Source organism: Syzygium oleosum, unplaced genomic scaffold (assembly GCF_021117445.2).
Source record: "Syzygium oleosum isolate NSW1041296 unplaced genomic scaffold, Sole_v2.1 Sole_v2.20, whole genome shotgun sequence".
Lineage (NCBI taxonomy): Eukaryota > Viridiplantae > Streptophyta > Magnoliopsida > Myrtales > Myrtaceae > Syzygium > Syzygium oleosum.
Genome location: NW_026607504.1, coordinates 5752215 through 5765884, shown reverse-complemented (window position 1 = coordinate 5765884; position 13670 = coordinate 5752215). Strand labels below are relative to the sequence as shown.

The 13670-nt window shown below is 44.6% G+C and overlaps 2 protein-coding genes across 5 annotated transcripts; both read left to right on the top strand.

Moving 5' to 3' along the window:
* Positions 1-337: 337 nt before the first annotated feature.
* LOC115693960 (triacylglycerol lipase 2) lies at positions 338-5923 on the top strand. Of its 4 annotated transcripts, none has more exons than XM_030621036.2 (9): positions 338-957; positions 1105-1221; positions 2409-2549; positions 4322-4432; positions 4672-4815; positions 4949-4989; positions 5102-5181; positions 5274-5369; positions 5479-5614. In XM_030621036.2, exons 1-9 carry the CDS (start codon positions 751-753, stop codon positions 5493-5495), a joined length of 954 nt encoding a protein of 317 aa, XP_030476896.2. In that variant the 5' UTR covers positions 338-750; the 3' UTR covers positions 5496-5614. The 4 variants fall into 4 exon arrangements, with proteins under 4 accessions (XP_030476896.2, XP_030476895.2, XP_056176223.1 ...); XM_030621035.2 differs by having other exon boundaries at positions 342-957; positions 5523-5923; XM_056320248.1 differs by lacking the exons at positions 338-957; positions 1105-1221 and adding an exon at positions 1826-2166 and having other exon boundaries at positions 5523-5923.
* A 1991-nt stretch (positions 5924-7914) lies between these two features.
* Positions 7915-13424, top strand: LOC115693968 (uridine/cytidine kinase UKL1, chloroplastic). Its single transcript, XM_030621052.2, has 14 exons — positions 7915-8217; positions 8614-8705; positions 8844-8913; positions 9042-9160; positions 9495-9591; positions 10418-10497; positions 10955-11149; positions 11349-11432; positions 11519-11579; positions 11845-11905; positions 12288-12381; positions 12497-12569; positions 12914-12996; positions 13079-13424. Exons 1-14 carry the CDS (start codon positions 8031-8033, stop codon positions 13223-13225), a joined length of 1443 nt encoding a protein of 480 aa, XP_030476912.1. The 5' UTR covers positions 7915-8030; the 3' UTR covers positions 13226-13424.
* The last annotated feature ends 246 nt before the right edge of the window (positions 13425-13670 follow it).

Here is a 13670-nt window from a genome sequence, read left to right as displayed (position 1 = left end):
ACAATAATCGGCATAACTTCCGAGCAATGTCAATAGTTCCGTGATTTATCTCTTCGATGCTTTTCGACGGGATAGGCATCTATGGAATCTTCGTCAAACAACCTTATGAAAACCGCAACACCCATTTTTCACGGCCAAAATTCCTTCGGGGAGAACCGGACCAAATGGATTCTCGAGATCACATCAGCTCGGCCAACAAAAAGAAGAACGAAAGTCATACAAAACTTTCTAGGAAAATCCATGCACCTTAGCAACTAGCGCTTTCTTCGGAAAGAAAAACAAACAGCTGGATTCAAAAAACTCAGGTAGAGCGATGCAAAGGGCATCTGTCTATCTTCGTGAGTCATGGCTTATCTTTTCCCTAGTTGGTTGCTGCTATTTGATGGGGCCGATCGGGACCCACGAGTGATCGATCCCTTTTCTGTCATGTTTCTCTCTTTCTGTCCATCTCCCTTTGTTTTTCTTCCATCATCATTCACTCGTTCTTCCCTCGAAACGTGAAAAACCCGTACCGTCTTGGGCAAGAAATATCCCTGTAAATACGCACAAGACCCCCTTTTGCAGAAACCCAGAAACGAAAGCGAATCCTTTTCCCACTACTCCTTTCGCCTCCCCTCCTCTATCTTCTTCTTCTTCCTCCTCCCCCGAGAATTTCTCTATATAAAGAAGGGGCCGTGCGCGCTTGTGGTTTCTCAGCTCTTCATCTCCTTCGACCCAGAAAACCCCAACACCCCAAAAGAGAGGAACTTGATGGTTATGAGCGTGGGTGGCTTCCCGAGCTTGGCTCTGGGCTGCTTCCTCCTGGTCCTGGCGGTGGAGCCGCGTGTAGCCCAGGGCTCGAGCCGCGGTTCGACGCTCGGCGTCGGCGGCGACGGCGGCATTGTTGCCCCTCCGACTGCTGCGGGCATATGCGCCTCGTCTGTCACGATACATGGTTACCAGTGCCAGGAGTTCGATGTAAGTAAGAGCAGCTCGCGAAAACCTTAAAATCTTGATTAGCTTCATCCATCAGAATGAGATTAGGGTAGCATCTTCGGACGTACGTCGCGAGAATGATGACTAACGTGTCTAACACTCTGTTTTCGTTGGGCGTTCTGTTTTCAGGTGGTCACTCAGGATGGATACATACTAAACGTGCAAAGAATACCAGAAGGCCGAGCCGGGGGAAGCGGGGGCGGCACCAACAAGCAGCCAGTCCTACTACAGCACGGCGTCCTCGTGGTGAGTGCCTTATTCCCTGGCTCGAGACCGCCGGACTCATTCATTTTGTGCTGCATATGCATTACCCTTTCGATTATGCGACTGGGTATTGTCGAATCGACACGAGAAACAAGAGACGTTTGAACGCTCGAAGAAATTGCCGGAGAGTAAGGACCCGGAAATTAGTGGTAGAGCGGGAGACCTCTCCTTGACCATGATGGCCTCCGAGTGGCAAGAAAGGCGTATCCTTCGGGAACGGAGCTGAAGCTTTCCGAGTATTTATAGTGTGAAAGCGATGCTCTCTGTTTGACCACAGGATAAACAGTGCGAGAAGATATTTTGTCATCACGTCCTTGTTTTGTTATAGTATCTGAACATCGTAGGTTTCAAAATTCGCATGAAATGGTAAGAAGAACGAGCGTGTCAAGGGTTCATCATTGGCGTTGACGAGGCATTTGACGATCGCCGAGCATCGATCGGTTTGAGGGGACACCATTAGTGAACAGCGTACAGATAATGCATCGCCTTTTTCCTAAATTTCCAAAAGGTGGGCACGATTCACGGCACTTTAGCATTAATTAGTGCTTGCACGACGACACTGATGTCTCCACTTTCTAGAGTTCTCTGACTCAGATAAACACGAATTTTCTAAATTAAGCATCCTTTTGAGTTTATTAAGTTGCCACACCGATGCGCCGCTTGCCGTCGCCGGACTCTGACATAGATGGGGATGCCAGATCGGGTGCCGGGCAGGGCTTGCGATAGACCTCTTGCCCCGCCTCAGTCCTTTACCCATCTCGGCTCGGGCCGGGGTTCAGGTCTGGCAGTTGCCTGAGCTTGGCCGGCGACGGCGCCGGCGACCATGAACAGTCGGCTCGATCTTTCTTCTTTTCGGCCTCTGAAGTATTTACCAAATTGAGGCTGAAAATTAGGAGGATCCGGGCGACAAGCTTCTTACCAAATTCCGTACGATCCGCCAGGATTGCGCAGTGTCTCAGGCGTAACGCCAATTAGGTACGCAGGCGCTGTGCAGTGCAGTGCATGCGAAGTTAGGTGATGTGTCTCCTCCTTTGCTACGTGCCACAACATTAAATAATATCTCTGGTTCCTCGTAGAAGACAAGATTCATTAGCATGTTTATCACTTCGCATGTTTTTGTCCCGACGATGGAGTTTACCTTTTCATGGCGGTACGTTTGCGAGTTGCAGGACGGGATGACATGGCTTCTGAACCCACCGGAGCAGGACCTGCCCTTGATTCTGGCCGACAACGGGTTCGATGTGTGGATTTCCAACACCCGAGGCACCCAATTCAGCAGGCGCCACACTTCCTTGGACCCCACCAACCCCGTGAGTAGTGCATCTCCCTCTAAATTTAATCAACTCGATTCGTATTATCGAAAAGTGGCGGGCTTCATGTGAATCCCATATGAGTCATGCTAGATTCGATGGTTCGCATCTAGTTTGGTACCCTTGCTGGATTCGTCGCATCACTTATCCTAGAGTAGGGAATACTTAATTGGGCCCGACACCAGTCATGCGGCCCGTGGCAAGTAGCCATCGCACCTGAGCTCGAGCCCGTATAGATTTCGAGCCTAGATAAGTTATGGTTGCTTTGCGATCTGCCAAATACCATTTCTCGATGAGTCGGCAGTCATCGGATTCGTTATCGAGACCCACTATAGTCGATGGTCTAGATTCATTCTAGTGCATGTCCAACATTCACCTAATAAATTCTCTCACGGTGCACCTGATCCATACAAGTTTTGAGCCTATATTTATCCGCTGCATCAAGCACAAAACGAGTTCTATGCAATTTTTCATGGGAAAATTACCAAAAAAGTCCTAAACCTTTTGTAGTTGTGCCAATTCAGTCCTAAACCTTTTTTTTTTAACCAATTCGGTCCTAAACCTTTTGCAATTCAGCCAATTCGAGTCCTTTTGGCGGCCGGAGCCGACGTAGCGCCGACCGGCGTCTACGTGGACGCCGGCCGGTGACGGTAGCAATATTTTAATATTTTTTTCGAATTTTTTTTTTCTTTTCCTTCTTCCCCCGCCGGTCCGACCAAGGGAAGCTCGCCGCGAGGTCCACTGGGAGGCTCGCCGCCGCCGGGCAAGGCGAGGCGATCTCGCCTAGCCTCGCCACGGCCGTGCGACGGCGAGGCCGGCGCGAGGGCGAGCTCGCCATGGTCGGGGCGAGCTCGCCCTCGCCGCCGCCGGCGAGCTCGGCGTCGCCCGGCGGCGGGGCGAGCTCGCCCAGCCATGGCGAGCTCCGCCCTCGCCAGGCCTCGCCGCTGCCGACGAGGCGAGCCTCGCCGTGGGCGCGCGACGGCGAGGCTCGACCTTGCCGGATCTGGGCGAGGTCGCCCTCGCCGGCCGCTCGCCATGGTCGGGCGAGCTCGACCTCGCCGGATGCGGGCGAGGTCGCCCTCGCCGGCCACTCGCCATGGCCGAGCGAGCTCGACCTCGCCCGCATCCGGCGAGGGCCGGCGACGGCGAGCTCGCCATGGCCGGGCGAGCTCGCCCTCACCGCCGGCCGGGCGAGTTGGGCGACACCGAGCCTCGCCGGCGGCGGCGAGGGCGAGCTCGCCCGGCCATGGCGAGCTCCGCCTCGCGTCGCACGCCGTGGCAAGGCCGGGCGAGGTCGCCTCGCCTTGCCGGCGACGGCGAGCCTCCCGGTGGACCTCGCCGGCGAGCTTCCCCGGCCGGACCGGCCAGGGGGAAGAAGGAAAAAAAAAAAAAAAGGGAAAGGAAAAAAATATTCGAAAAAATATTAAAATATTGCCACATCACCGGCCGGCGCGGCTCGGCGTCCACGTCGGCGCCGGCCGCGTCCACGTCGCTCCGGCCGGCCAAAAGGACCGAATTGGCTGAATGCAAAAGGTTTAGACGAATTGGCAAAAAAAAGGTTTAGGACTCGAATTGGCACAATTACAAAAGGTTTAGGACTTTTTGGTAATTTTCCCAATTTTTCATTGCCGCTTATTTTCAAGTGCACCTAACGTTCAGAATCTTCGTATGTACTAAATTTGAATGGGATCTTCACGTTAGTTGTAGTTGTAACCAGTGAATGCCGAAGAATTGTGCATCGTCAAATGAACTGGTAATTGAATTGCTGACAGGATTTCTGGAATTGGTCGTGGGACGAACTAGTGGCATTCGATCTACCGGCGGTGTTCGACTTCATCCACGGGAAAACTGGGAAGAAGATAGATTACGTCGGCCACTCTTTGGTAAGAAATTATTTTCAGCACGCTTCCTGGAATCGAGTCGTACGCCACGTATATGCGCGCATGTTTTATGCCCCGGTAAATCGTTGTACGAAAGAAAAATGCATCGTGGGGGGTAATGGAACAGTAGAATCGTCCTTATATGACAGAAGGAAGATGCAATCGATGTGCCTTTCCTTTCAAGCAACATGATTTGTACTGCAGATCTGAGGTTTTGGGTAAATTTTTCTTTCTAATTCCAGGGAACTTTGACAGTTTTGGCATCCTTATCAGAAGGGAGACTTGTGGACAAGCTGCAATCGGCGGCTCTGTTGAGCCCCATCGCTTATCTCAGCCACATGACCACCGCCCTCGGAGTCACCGCGGCCAGAGCCTTTGTCGGCGAGGTGAGCAGGCAGATGATTCCCTCGGCTATTTCCCTTTCATTGTGATTAGAGAACTAGGGGCATTTTGTGCATACATACATGTCCACCATGATGCCTGAGGGAGCTGCATTTGATGGTTCTGCATCATTCACAGATCACCACGTTGTTCGGACTGGCCGAGTTCAATCCAAAAGGGTAAGGAAAAAGAACAGCAAAAATTTCGAGAATTTCTTACGCTTGATTCAAAGCTTCGTCCGTCTCCTCTTTTCTGTTGCTGTATGATTGTGCATTTATATTTTGGTCGCAGCGAGCCCGTGGCTAACTTTCTCCAGGCCTTGTGCGCTTATCCTGGTGTCGATTGCTACGACTTACTAGCCGCATTGACCGGTACTAACTTACTTCGCCGTGCGAGATATGTTCTTGATCTCAAATTGGGAAGGATTAAGCTGATTATGTTGATTTCGACTGATCGATCCCAGGCAAAAACTGCTGTCTCAATGTTTCCACCGTCGATCTCTTTTTGGAGAACGAACCGCAATCGACGTCGACCAGGAACTTGGTGCATTTGTCTCAAAGTAGGTTTAATGCACGATCAATCCTATTTTCTCAGAGGGTTTTAAGCAGAAAGCACATGTTCATGATCAATGCTCATTCAAATTGCCTGTCTACATTTCTTTGGCGTAGAACTCACGATCACTTGAAAAACGAATTGGTGTCGTTGCTCGCAGCTGTTCGCGACGGCGTGCTGGCGAAGTACGACTATGGGAACCCCATCTTCAACGTGATGCACTACGGGGGCGTGTGGCCACCGGTGTACAACCTCTCCAACATCCCCCGCGACCTTCCAATCTTCCTCAGCTACGGAGGCCGGGACGCGCTCTCCGACACACGGGACGTCGAGCGCCTGCTTGACAGCCTCAAGCTCCACGACGTCGGCAAGCTCACCGTCCAGTTCGTCGAAGACTACGCTCACGCCGATTTCATAATGGGAGTGAACGCCAAAGACATGGTGTATGGCCAAGTGCTGTCTTTCTTCAAAAACCAGCAGTAAAACTCCTAGGGACTCTAGCCAAATTTTTACGAATAGGAATCGAGGGGAAATGAACGCGACACGACCATTTTGCTTTCACTTCTTCTAGCCATTGCCCCATTGCTAAAATTAGTGCACGAAATTCGTCGAGCCTGATCGGTCGTACCACGAGAGTCGAGCGCATGGTCTACGTCTCTTTCTTTGTACAAATTAAGGACGTATAGACTACGGCGGACTCGTATAAGAGCCGTAACTACGCGTCATCGTAGCTTTGCAAGGGTAAATACGTGATCCCGTCGCCCATCGCAGATGCCATTCTCATGGCAGATCGGATTCTGTTCTCTACGGACGAACTGAACCAAAGGAAAAAGAGAGAGAGCACCGAAAAAGAGAGAAGGAAAAAATCTATCACTATCAGCATCTTATTCCCAATTTCTGGACTCGTCATGCAGAAAGGGTTAGAAAAGAAGAAGGCTTGGATGCTTTGGTTGTTTGGACATCCCAAGTATAGAGAGGAGTGATACAAAATCTCTATATTATCGTTCATATTAGGTGGGTACACTTGTGATAAATTGACTTAATATCCTAAAAAACCTCAAACTTTAGTTTTTGTCCCAATTCTATCTTTTGTCTCGTAAAAAGCTCATAACTTTAGGTCTTGTTCCAATTTTACCTTAAACCTTTTTTCGTTTCATAAAATACCTCACACTTTAGGTTCAGTCCCAATTCTATTTTAAACTTTTTTTATCTCATAAAAGACCCTCAACTTGAAGTCCACTAACAATTCTACTACAAACTTTTTTTGTCTCATAAAAAAATAAAAACTTTAGGTCCAATTCATTGTCACTCTAATTTTTTTTGCCTCATAAAATATCAAAAACTATTACTTGAGTTATAAATCTTCTCTCCATTAACCTTCCGTCAAAATTATTCTTACGGATTTTGCGCTCAGTCTTCGATCTCTCGTGCTTGGAAATGTTCCATCTCTTGTGGTCGGAGAGCTCGCGCTCGGGAGTTTTCCATCTCTCGGTTGTCAAAGAGAAATTTTGGATTGAGAGTTAATGGGGACAGATTTGTGACTCAAGTAAGAGTTTATGATTTTTTATGAAACTGTAAAAATTTTAGGATAAAATTGGGACTCGACGATAAAATTGGGATAAGACCGAAGTTTGGGGTTTTTCATAAGACAAAAATAATTTATGGTAAAATCGGGAAATGATATAAAATTGAGGGTTTTTTATGGGATAAAAGAAAATTTATGGTAGAATTGGAACATGACCTAAAATTAGAGGTTTTAAAGGGTATTAAGCCATTATAAATTTATCTCTAACTAATTTTTTGACCATCAAAAACTCCAAACTGATATACCTATGACAATTTTACCCTCCATTAGTTTTCATTAAATTTTACCGTCAAATTTCTAAATTGAATATCAGTTAACATGTGTATTGGTTTGTGGTTTAACCCTCCGTTGGTCATATGTATACCGATTTGGGGTTTTTCGTGGCATTAATTCAATTTAACAGATGGTAAATTTGTCATAAATGTACAAGTTCGGAGTTTTTGGTAATTAAAAAATTAGTTTGGGGTAAATTTATTATATATGTATCAGTTTGGAGTTTTTGGTGGTAAAAAAAATTAGTTTTGAGTAAATTTATTGCAGATGTATTAGTTTGAGGGTTTTTAGTGGTATTAACCTCTCATATTATTAGGGCAGAAGACACTACAACTCTTAATTTATGCTCATTTTGATACATTTACTCTCCGTCAAAGTTCTGTTAACGAGAACCGTTAAAAATTTGTCTACATGGACACCAGAAAGTAAACAAGACGCCAAAAAGTAAACATTGTTAATATGATGTCCATGTGACTTGAGTGAAATAAAATCAATATTATTTTAGCTGAAAAATCATCTAACGAAATCTTGACGGAGAGTAAATATATCACATAGGTATAAACTTGAGTTTTTCTACGTCACAAGAAAAACGTGAAAGACATAGTTTGGAATTTTTTGCGATTTTTCTTTTTAATTTTTGATTTTGCTTTGGATTAAGGTGTAAACCAGCATGCCTTTAAATAAGCCAAACGGCCCCTGCTTGTTCTTTTGTCACTCAACGCCACTCGTGTCGCGATCCACAGCGGCTCGCCGGAAACTCTTCCCTCCCGCCGAGATCGGGATTTGATCGAGCTGGAGCGAGCAACGGCCATGCCGGAGGAGCCCTTGGCCATCGACTACGTCATGGAGGAGGCCTCCGGGTTCCACTTCTCCGGCCTCCGGCTGGACGGCCTCCTCTCCTCGCCCTCCTCCTCCCCCCGCGCCGCCGCCGCCGCAGCCGCCGGCGGCGGCCAGCCCGATCCCGGCACTCCCAGGCAGAGGGAGCCGTTTCTCATCGGTGACTCGCCCTAATCCCTCCTCTCCTCTCCTCTCCTCGATCCCGTTGTTCGCCGGAGGCTGCTTCGTCATGCGCTTCCGAGGCCGAGATTTGCTTTAGCTTTACTCGCATTCGAGTTGAAATTTGATGATTGCATCGGCGTTTTCTGCGCATTTTCACGCGGTGCTCCGCGTCTCTGAGTGTGAGTTTGGGTTGCGAGCGAGAGTTCGCTTTAGGATGCCGTGCTGCTTAGTTTGCGCGCCCTGAGTGTAAGGATTTGCTTGCATGTGGATGTGTTTGGGGGAATGTACTGCGCGGAGATATGCCGCGGTCGCCGTCGCCTCGATGTGCTTGATGTCGTCGTTCCGGTGTAACTGCTGCTCCTCATCTTCTCTTGTTTGGTGATCGTGTGCGCAGGTGTTTCCGGAGGTACTGCTTCTGGCAAGACCACAGTTTGTGACAGGATTATACAGCAACTTCATGATCACCGCGTCGTGCTGCTTAACCAGGTGCCGCTTGGTTTTGCTTTCCGATTCCGGGCATATGCTTACGAGCTGTTATACTACCAATGCAGCGAGCTGCATATAGTGGTAGTGGTCGAGTGGATATGTGTTAACATTTTGATACGTTTTAGTTATTTTGAAAAGGATTCCTTTTACCGTGGTTTGACCCCTGAAGAGTCGGAGCGGGTTCATGAGTATAACTTTGATCATCCTGGTAATTTTCTGGCCCTGATTGTTAAAGCTTGTTTTAGTATCAATCTTGTCTAGTATGGTATATTTTTCCGTACAAGCTGTGACTGAATATTTGAGAGATACGTTTAACTGTCTATTGGTTTTCTTTAGATGCTTTTGACACTGATCAGCTTCTAGACTGCATTCAAAAGCTCAAATCCAGTCAATCTTATCAGGTTCCGATATATGATTTTAAGACTCATCGTCGCTGCTCAGATAGCTTTCGTCAGGTACTTAGTCCACAACCTTTTTCATCAGTTATTAAAGTTTTGTCTGACCACTTCCACATGGTTTCTATCGTCCAGCATAATACTCTGGAATACGTAGTTACATGAGAGGATTGTGCTACCTCTGCTCATGCTTTCTAGCCCTTGTAAAATAACTTGAAAAAAGGGAACAAGGGGCAAAACCATCAAAACTGACTAAAGAGTGCTAGCACTGTAACTGGAAGACATGGCGTCTTAGCCCCTTCTCATTGTTTAAAATGACCTGTTTCAAATTCTTTTGAACTCCGAAGAATTTGTAGGATTCTCTTTAATGATGTGAGTATGATTTTGTTGTCAGGTGAATGCATCGGATGTTATTATTTTGGAGGGAATCCTGGTTTTCCATGATCAAAGAGTCCGAAATTTGATGAACATGAAAATATTTGTTGACACAGGTATGAAATCACATAAAAAGGAGAAAAGAAAGGTTCCCAGAGGCCTATATGTACATATAATGCCTGCTTCTAATTGTGCCGTCTGCTCTTGCTTTATTGAAAGTAGAGTGGTTGGATGTACTTTGTAACCACCAATGGAAACCCAAAATAACTTACTCAAAGTTAAAATACGCAGTAGTTCGGAAGTTTACTTTTTCGTTAGAGTTTTCCACTTCTTGGTGTAAATTTGATATCACAAAGAGTGAAAGAATCGATCTGTTATTTAAAACCTGATCATGAGAAAAAAGTGGAGAAAGTGCTATATCTTCGCGAGAATAATTTTATGCAAAATAAGGATGAATTCCATCAGTATATGATGACAAAAATGAGATGGCTTTGCAAAGAATCGTTGTTAACAGTATATAAGATATGCTCTGCTATTTCATTGGTTTTCACAAAGCAATTTTCCCTTCACTCTCGTAGTTCACTTATCCTGTTAAGAATCTCAGAGCATTTTGCTGAACGGTCTTTCAACGGGCTCGTTTTCATTTATTTTCTTGGTTGCCTTAAAATGTTTAAATAGTACTCTTATAAACTTTGTCTTCTCTTATACCGTTTCTTGGTATCAGTGTATGAGTTAGTCTAAACATAAATTGTCTCGGAACTCTAAAATTATTCCCTTTATACTCTATCCAGAGCACTTTTATATTTGATGTTCTTTAATTAATCTGATCTCGAATTTGAATGTTTAAGTAACTTTTCTATTTTTTCAAGGAGAAGTGGATTCTTTTTGCTATTTCTCTTGGATTTTCAAATAGGTAATTTTTCCATGATTCAATTGCTATAGATGCTGATGTGAGGCTGGCTCGAAGAATAAGACGTGACACGGTTGAGAGGGGTAGAGATATAGATTCTGTCCTTGAACAGGTAAGGCGATCTTGTTTTGTTACGATAAGTATGTGAGAATCTTTGTATTTGCAACCTTACTAAAACAAGAATTGATTTTGCTGTTATTTTGAGAATCTTCTCCCTCTAAATAGAAATACTAAGTTCTCCAAAAAGTGTGGGAAAGAGAATAAGCTTCGTGTGTTGATTGTATTTTAACATTTAGTGCACTAATTATAGCTTCATTATCAGGCTGAGGAAGTCAAAAAGAAAAGGAAAATTTGAAATGGGCCTGCTCAATGACATCCCCGGCTTTCAATGATTTAACTCACTATGCCTTATGGCTTAAGAATATCTACCCTTTTGAGGTGTTTTGAGTTTTTTGTGCCATTGCTCTCTCTCTCTCACAAGCTGCTTACTATGTTTTTTGTGCGCATATGTACTGAAATTGGCCGCGTATATTTGAAGTTATATAACAGTTGTCATTTAAATTGTGCAGTACGCAAAGTTTGTCAAGCCTGCTTTCGATGATTTTGTTCTTCCTTCAAAGAAGTATGCTGATGTAATTATACCTAGGGGAGGTGACAATCATGTTGCAATTGATTTGATCGTGCAACATATTCGTACAAAGCTTGGTCAGCATGACCTATGCAAAATATATTCGAATGTATATGTTATTCAGTCGACATTTCAGGTATTTTTCCTCGTTGACAACACCATGAACCCCAACCCATCCTCCTAACAGCCATATGATCTCCCCTTATCCACACCTCAACCCTCCCCCCGCCCCCCCCCCGCCTCCCTCTTTATTTTTCCTTCTCTTCAGTTGGTTGTATTCTTTGTAATTGCTCCATTGTCTTTGGTAATTGTTGATCTGGATATGTTTTTCCCAGATAAGAGGCATGCACACACTGATTCGAGATCGCGACATATCAAAGCATGATTTTGTCTTCTATTCCGATCGACTTATTCGGCTGGTACCTGCATGAGTACAAATTGCAAACAGATTTTACCATCCCTGCATTGGCATTATCAGAACTCAATTACTAAACTTGATTTTCAGGTGGTAGAGCATGGGCTTGGTCATTTGCCATTTACTGAGAAACAAGTGGTTACTCCAACAGGTATCTGCCTCTTAATCTGTTTAGATCTCTCATTGTGCTGGTTTGAATCAGCTGGAATTTAGAGGAAGCTGTCACAAAGGTGACAACACTAGTTCCGCTATTATTTACTTGTCTGGATAGTTATAGCTCCTTGGCTTGTGTTTAATTTTAAGTGGCTCCAAGCTTGGAAAATGATAAGTTATACAAACTCCATCATCTTTGAGTATAGTTTTTTTTTCCTGCTCATGACGTTTTTCTTATACTTTTTCTGATTATGTTGTTTCAGGATCATTATATACTGGAGTTGATTTTTGCAAGAAATTATGTGGAGTTTCTATTGTTCGAAGGTGAGCCTTGATTAAGGTACTGGTTCTTAGAGAGAATTGGTGCAAGCAAAAGGATAGATTACATGAATCACTTAGCATCTATCAGATTTCGATCCTGGTTTCTAATTGAATGGTTCTCTTCATCAATATAGGGCTTAACTTAAACTGAATTTTTTATGAAAAAGATAGGGCTGTTTGCGCACTACTTTTTACTTCCTCTGCCTATCACATATGTCTAGTTTCAGCTTTCTTCTGCCATTTCAAACTCCATAACAAGGTTACTAGTGAAGATGGATATTCATTTTGCACTAATGGTTACGTTTAGCATGCCTATTATTGGGCTGCAGTTATAAATGTCAAACTAATGCTGATTTAATACTTGGGATATTCTCTGTCTGTGTAGTGGAGAGAGCATGGAAAATGCATTACGTGCTTGCTGCAAAGGAATAAAAATTGGAAAAATTCTGATCCACCGAGATGGAGACAATGGGAAACAGGTGCATGTGCCTCTCCATTTGACGTATTTTCCTCTTAGTTGCTTGCTGTTTTTTTGTTAACGGGGACAATGCACTTCTATGAGTGTGATCCGTGCACTGGATGTATTTTGAGCAGCTTATCTATGAGAAGCTTCCCAAGGATATATCTGAACGTCATGTTTTGCTGCTAGATCCGGTTCTAGCTACAGGTAACTACAGATCGTGTCATCCTTGAAAGATTCTTGAACTATTTGATGCCCAAGGAGGTCTGTGTTATAGATCCTTAATTCCATGCCAACTTTATGTGCCAAGAACTGTGTATCAGGAGGAATAGGTTAAATGATTCGAAGAATGTCAGTTAATTTGTCTTTTTCTGGAGTTGGAATTCCTTCGAAGGGTTTCAAATCTTATCGACATCCCACAAGCTCATTTGCAGCTGATGAAATTGATAACAACACAGCTGATGCAACTAGACAATGCTAGTATGCTTTTCTTCGCATTCATTTTTTGCATGGCTTTGATGGATGTACTTCTCTTATGGCTATTTTGGAAGGTAATTCTGCTAACCAAGCAATCGAGCTACTCATCCAGAAAGGAGTTCCAGAATCCCACATAATATTCCTTAATCTCATCTCTGTGAGTGGTTTTTTCATAATGTTAATCACTGTAGTTTCTTGCAAATCAAGTTTGGCTTATCCTACTGCTGCCATAACTGCAGGCTCCTGAAGGAATCCATTGCGTCTCCAAAAGATTCCCCTCCTTGAAAATTGTGACTTCAGAGATTGATGTTGCGTTGAATGAAGAGTTCCGTGTTATTCCGGGTATGGGTGAGTTCGGTGATCGTTACTTTGGTACTGACGATTGATCCTTGAGGAGCAGACATTCGTTTGACCTGTTATTAATTGAGGTAAATGCCCTTAATTGCGGTCTGATACATACAGAGATAGAGGGGGATCTCCTCATTTAGTCTCAATTACAGTTAAGCTGACCCAAAACTAAGTTTGTAAATAAATGCGGTTAGGTGACTTGCACCAGTTATTTATAAAGGAAACTCTGTTGTTGAATAGTGGGTTAGTGTTAGATAAAGCTAATACACTTTCTATGAGAATCTCCTTGGAGGGATCTTTGTCCTTTGGCTTTTACTGGGGTTCAACTTTGATGATAACCATTGGTGGGATTTAGGCTCGATTCGTTCGCAAAATGTGATTGTTTCTAGAAAATGTTTTCCGATGTTCGGCTAAAACCTAAAAATGAACTGGAAAATATTTTCTGCTGATCGGTATGTATCCGATATGATTTTCTAGAAAAAA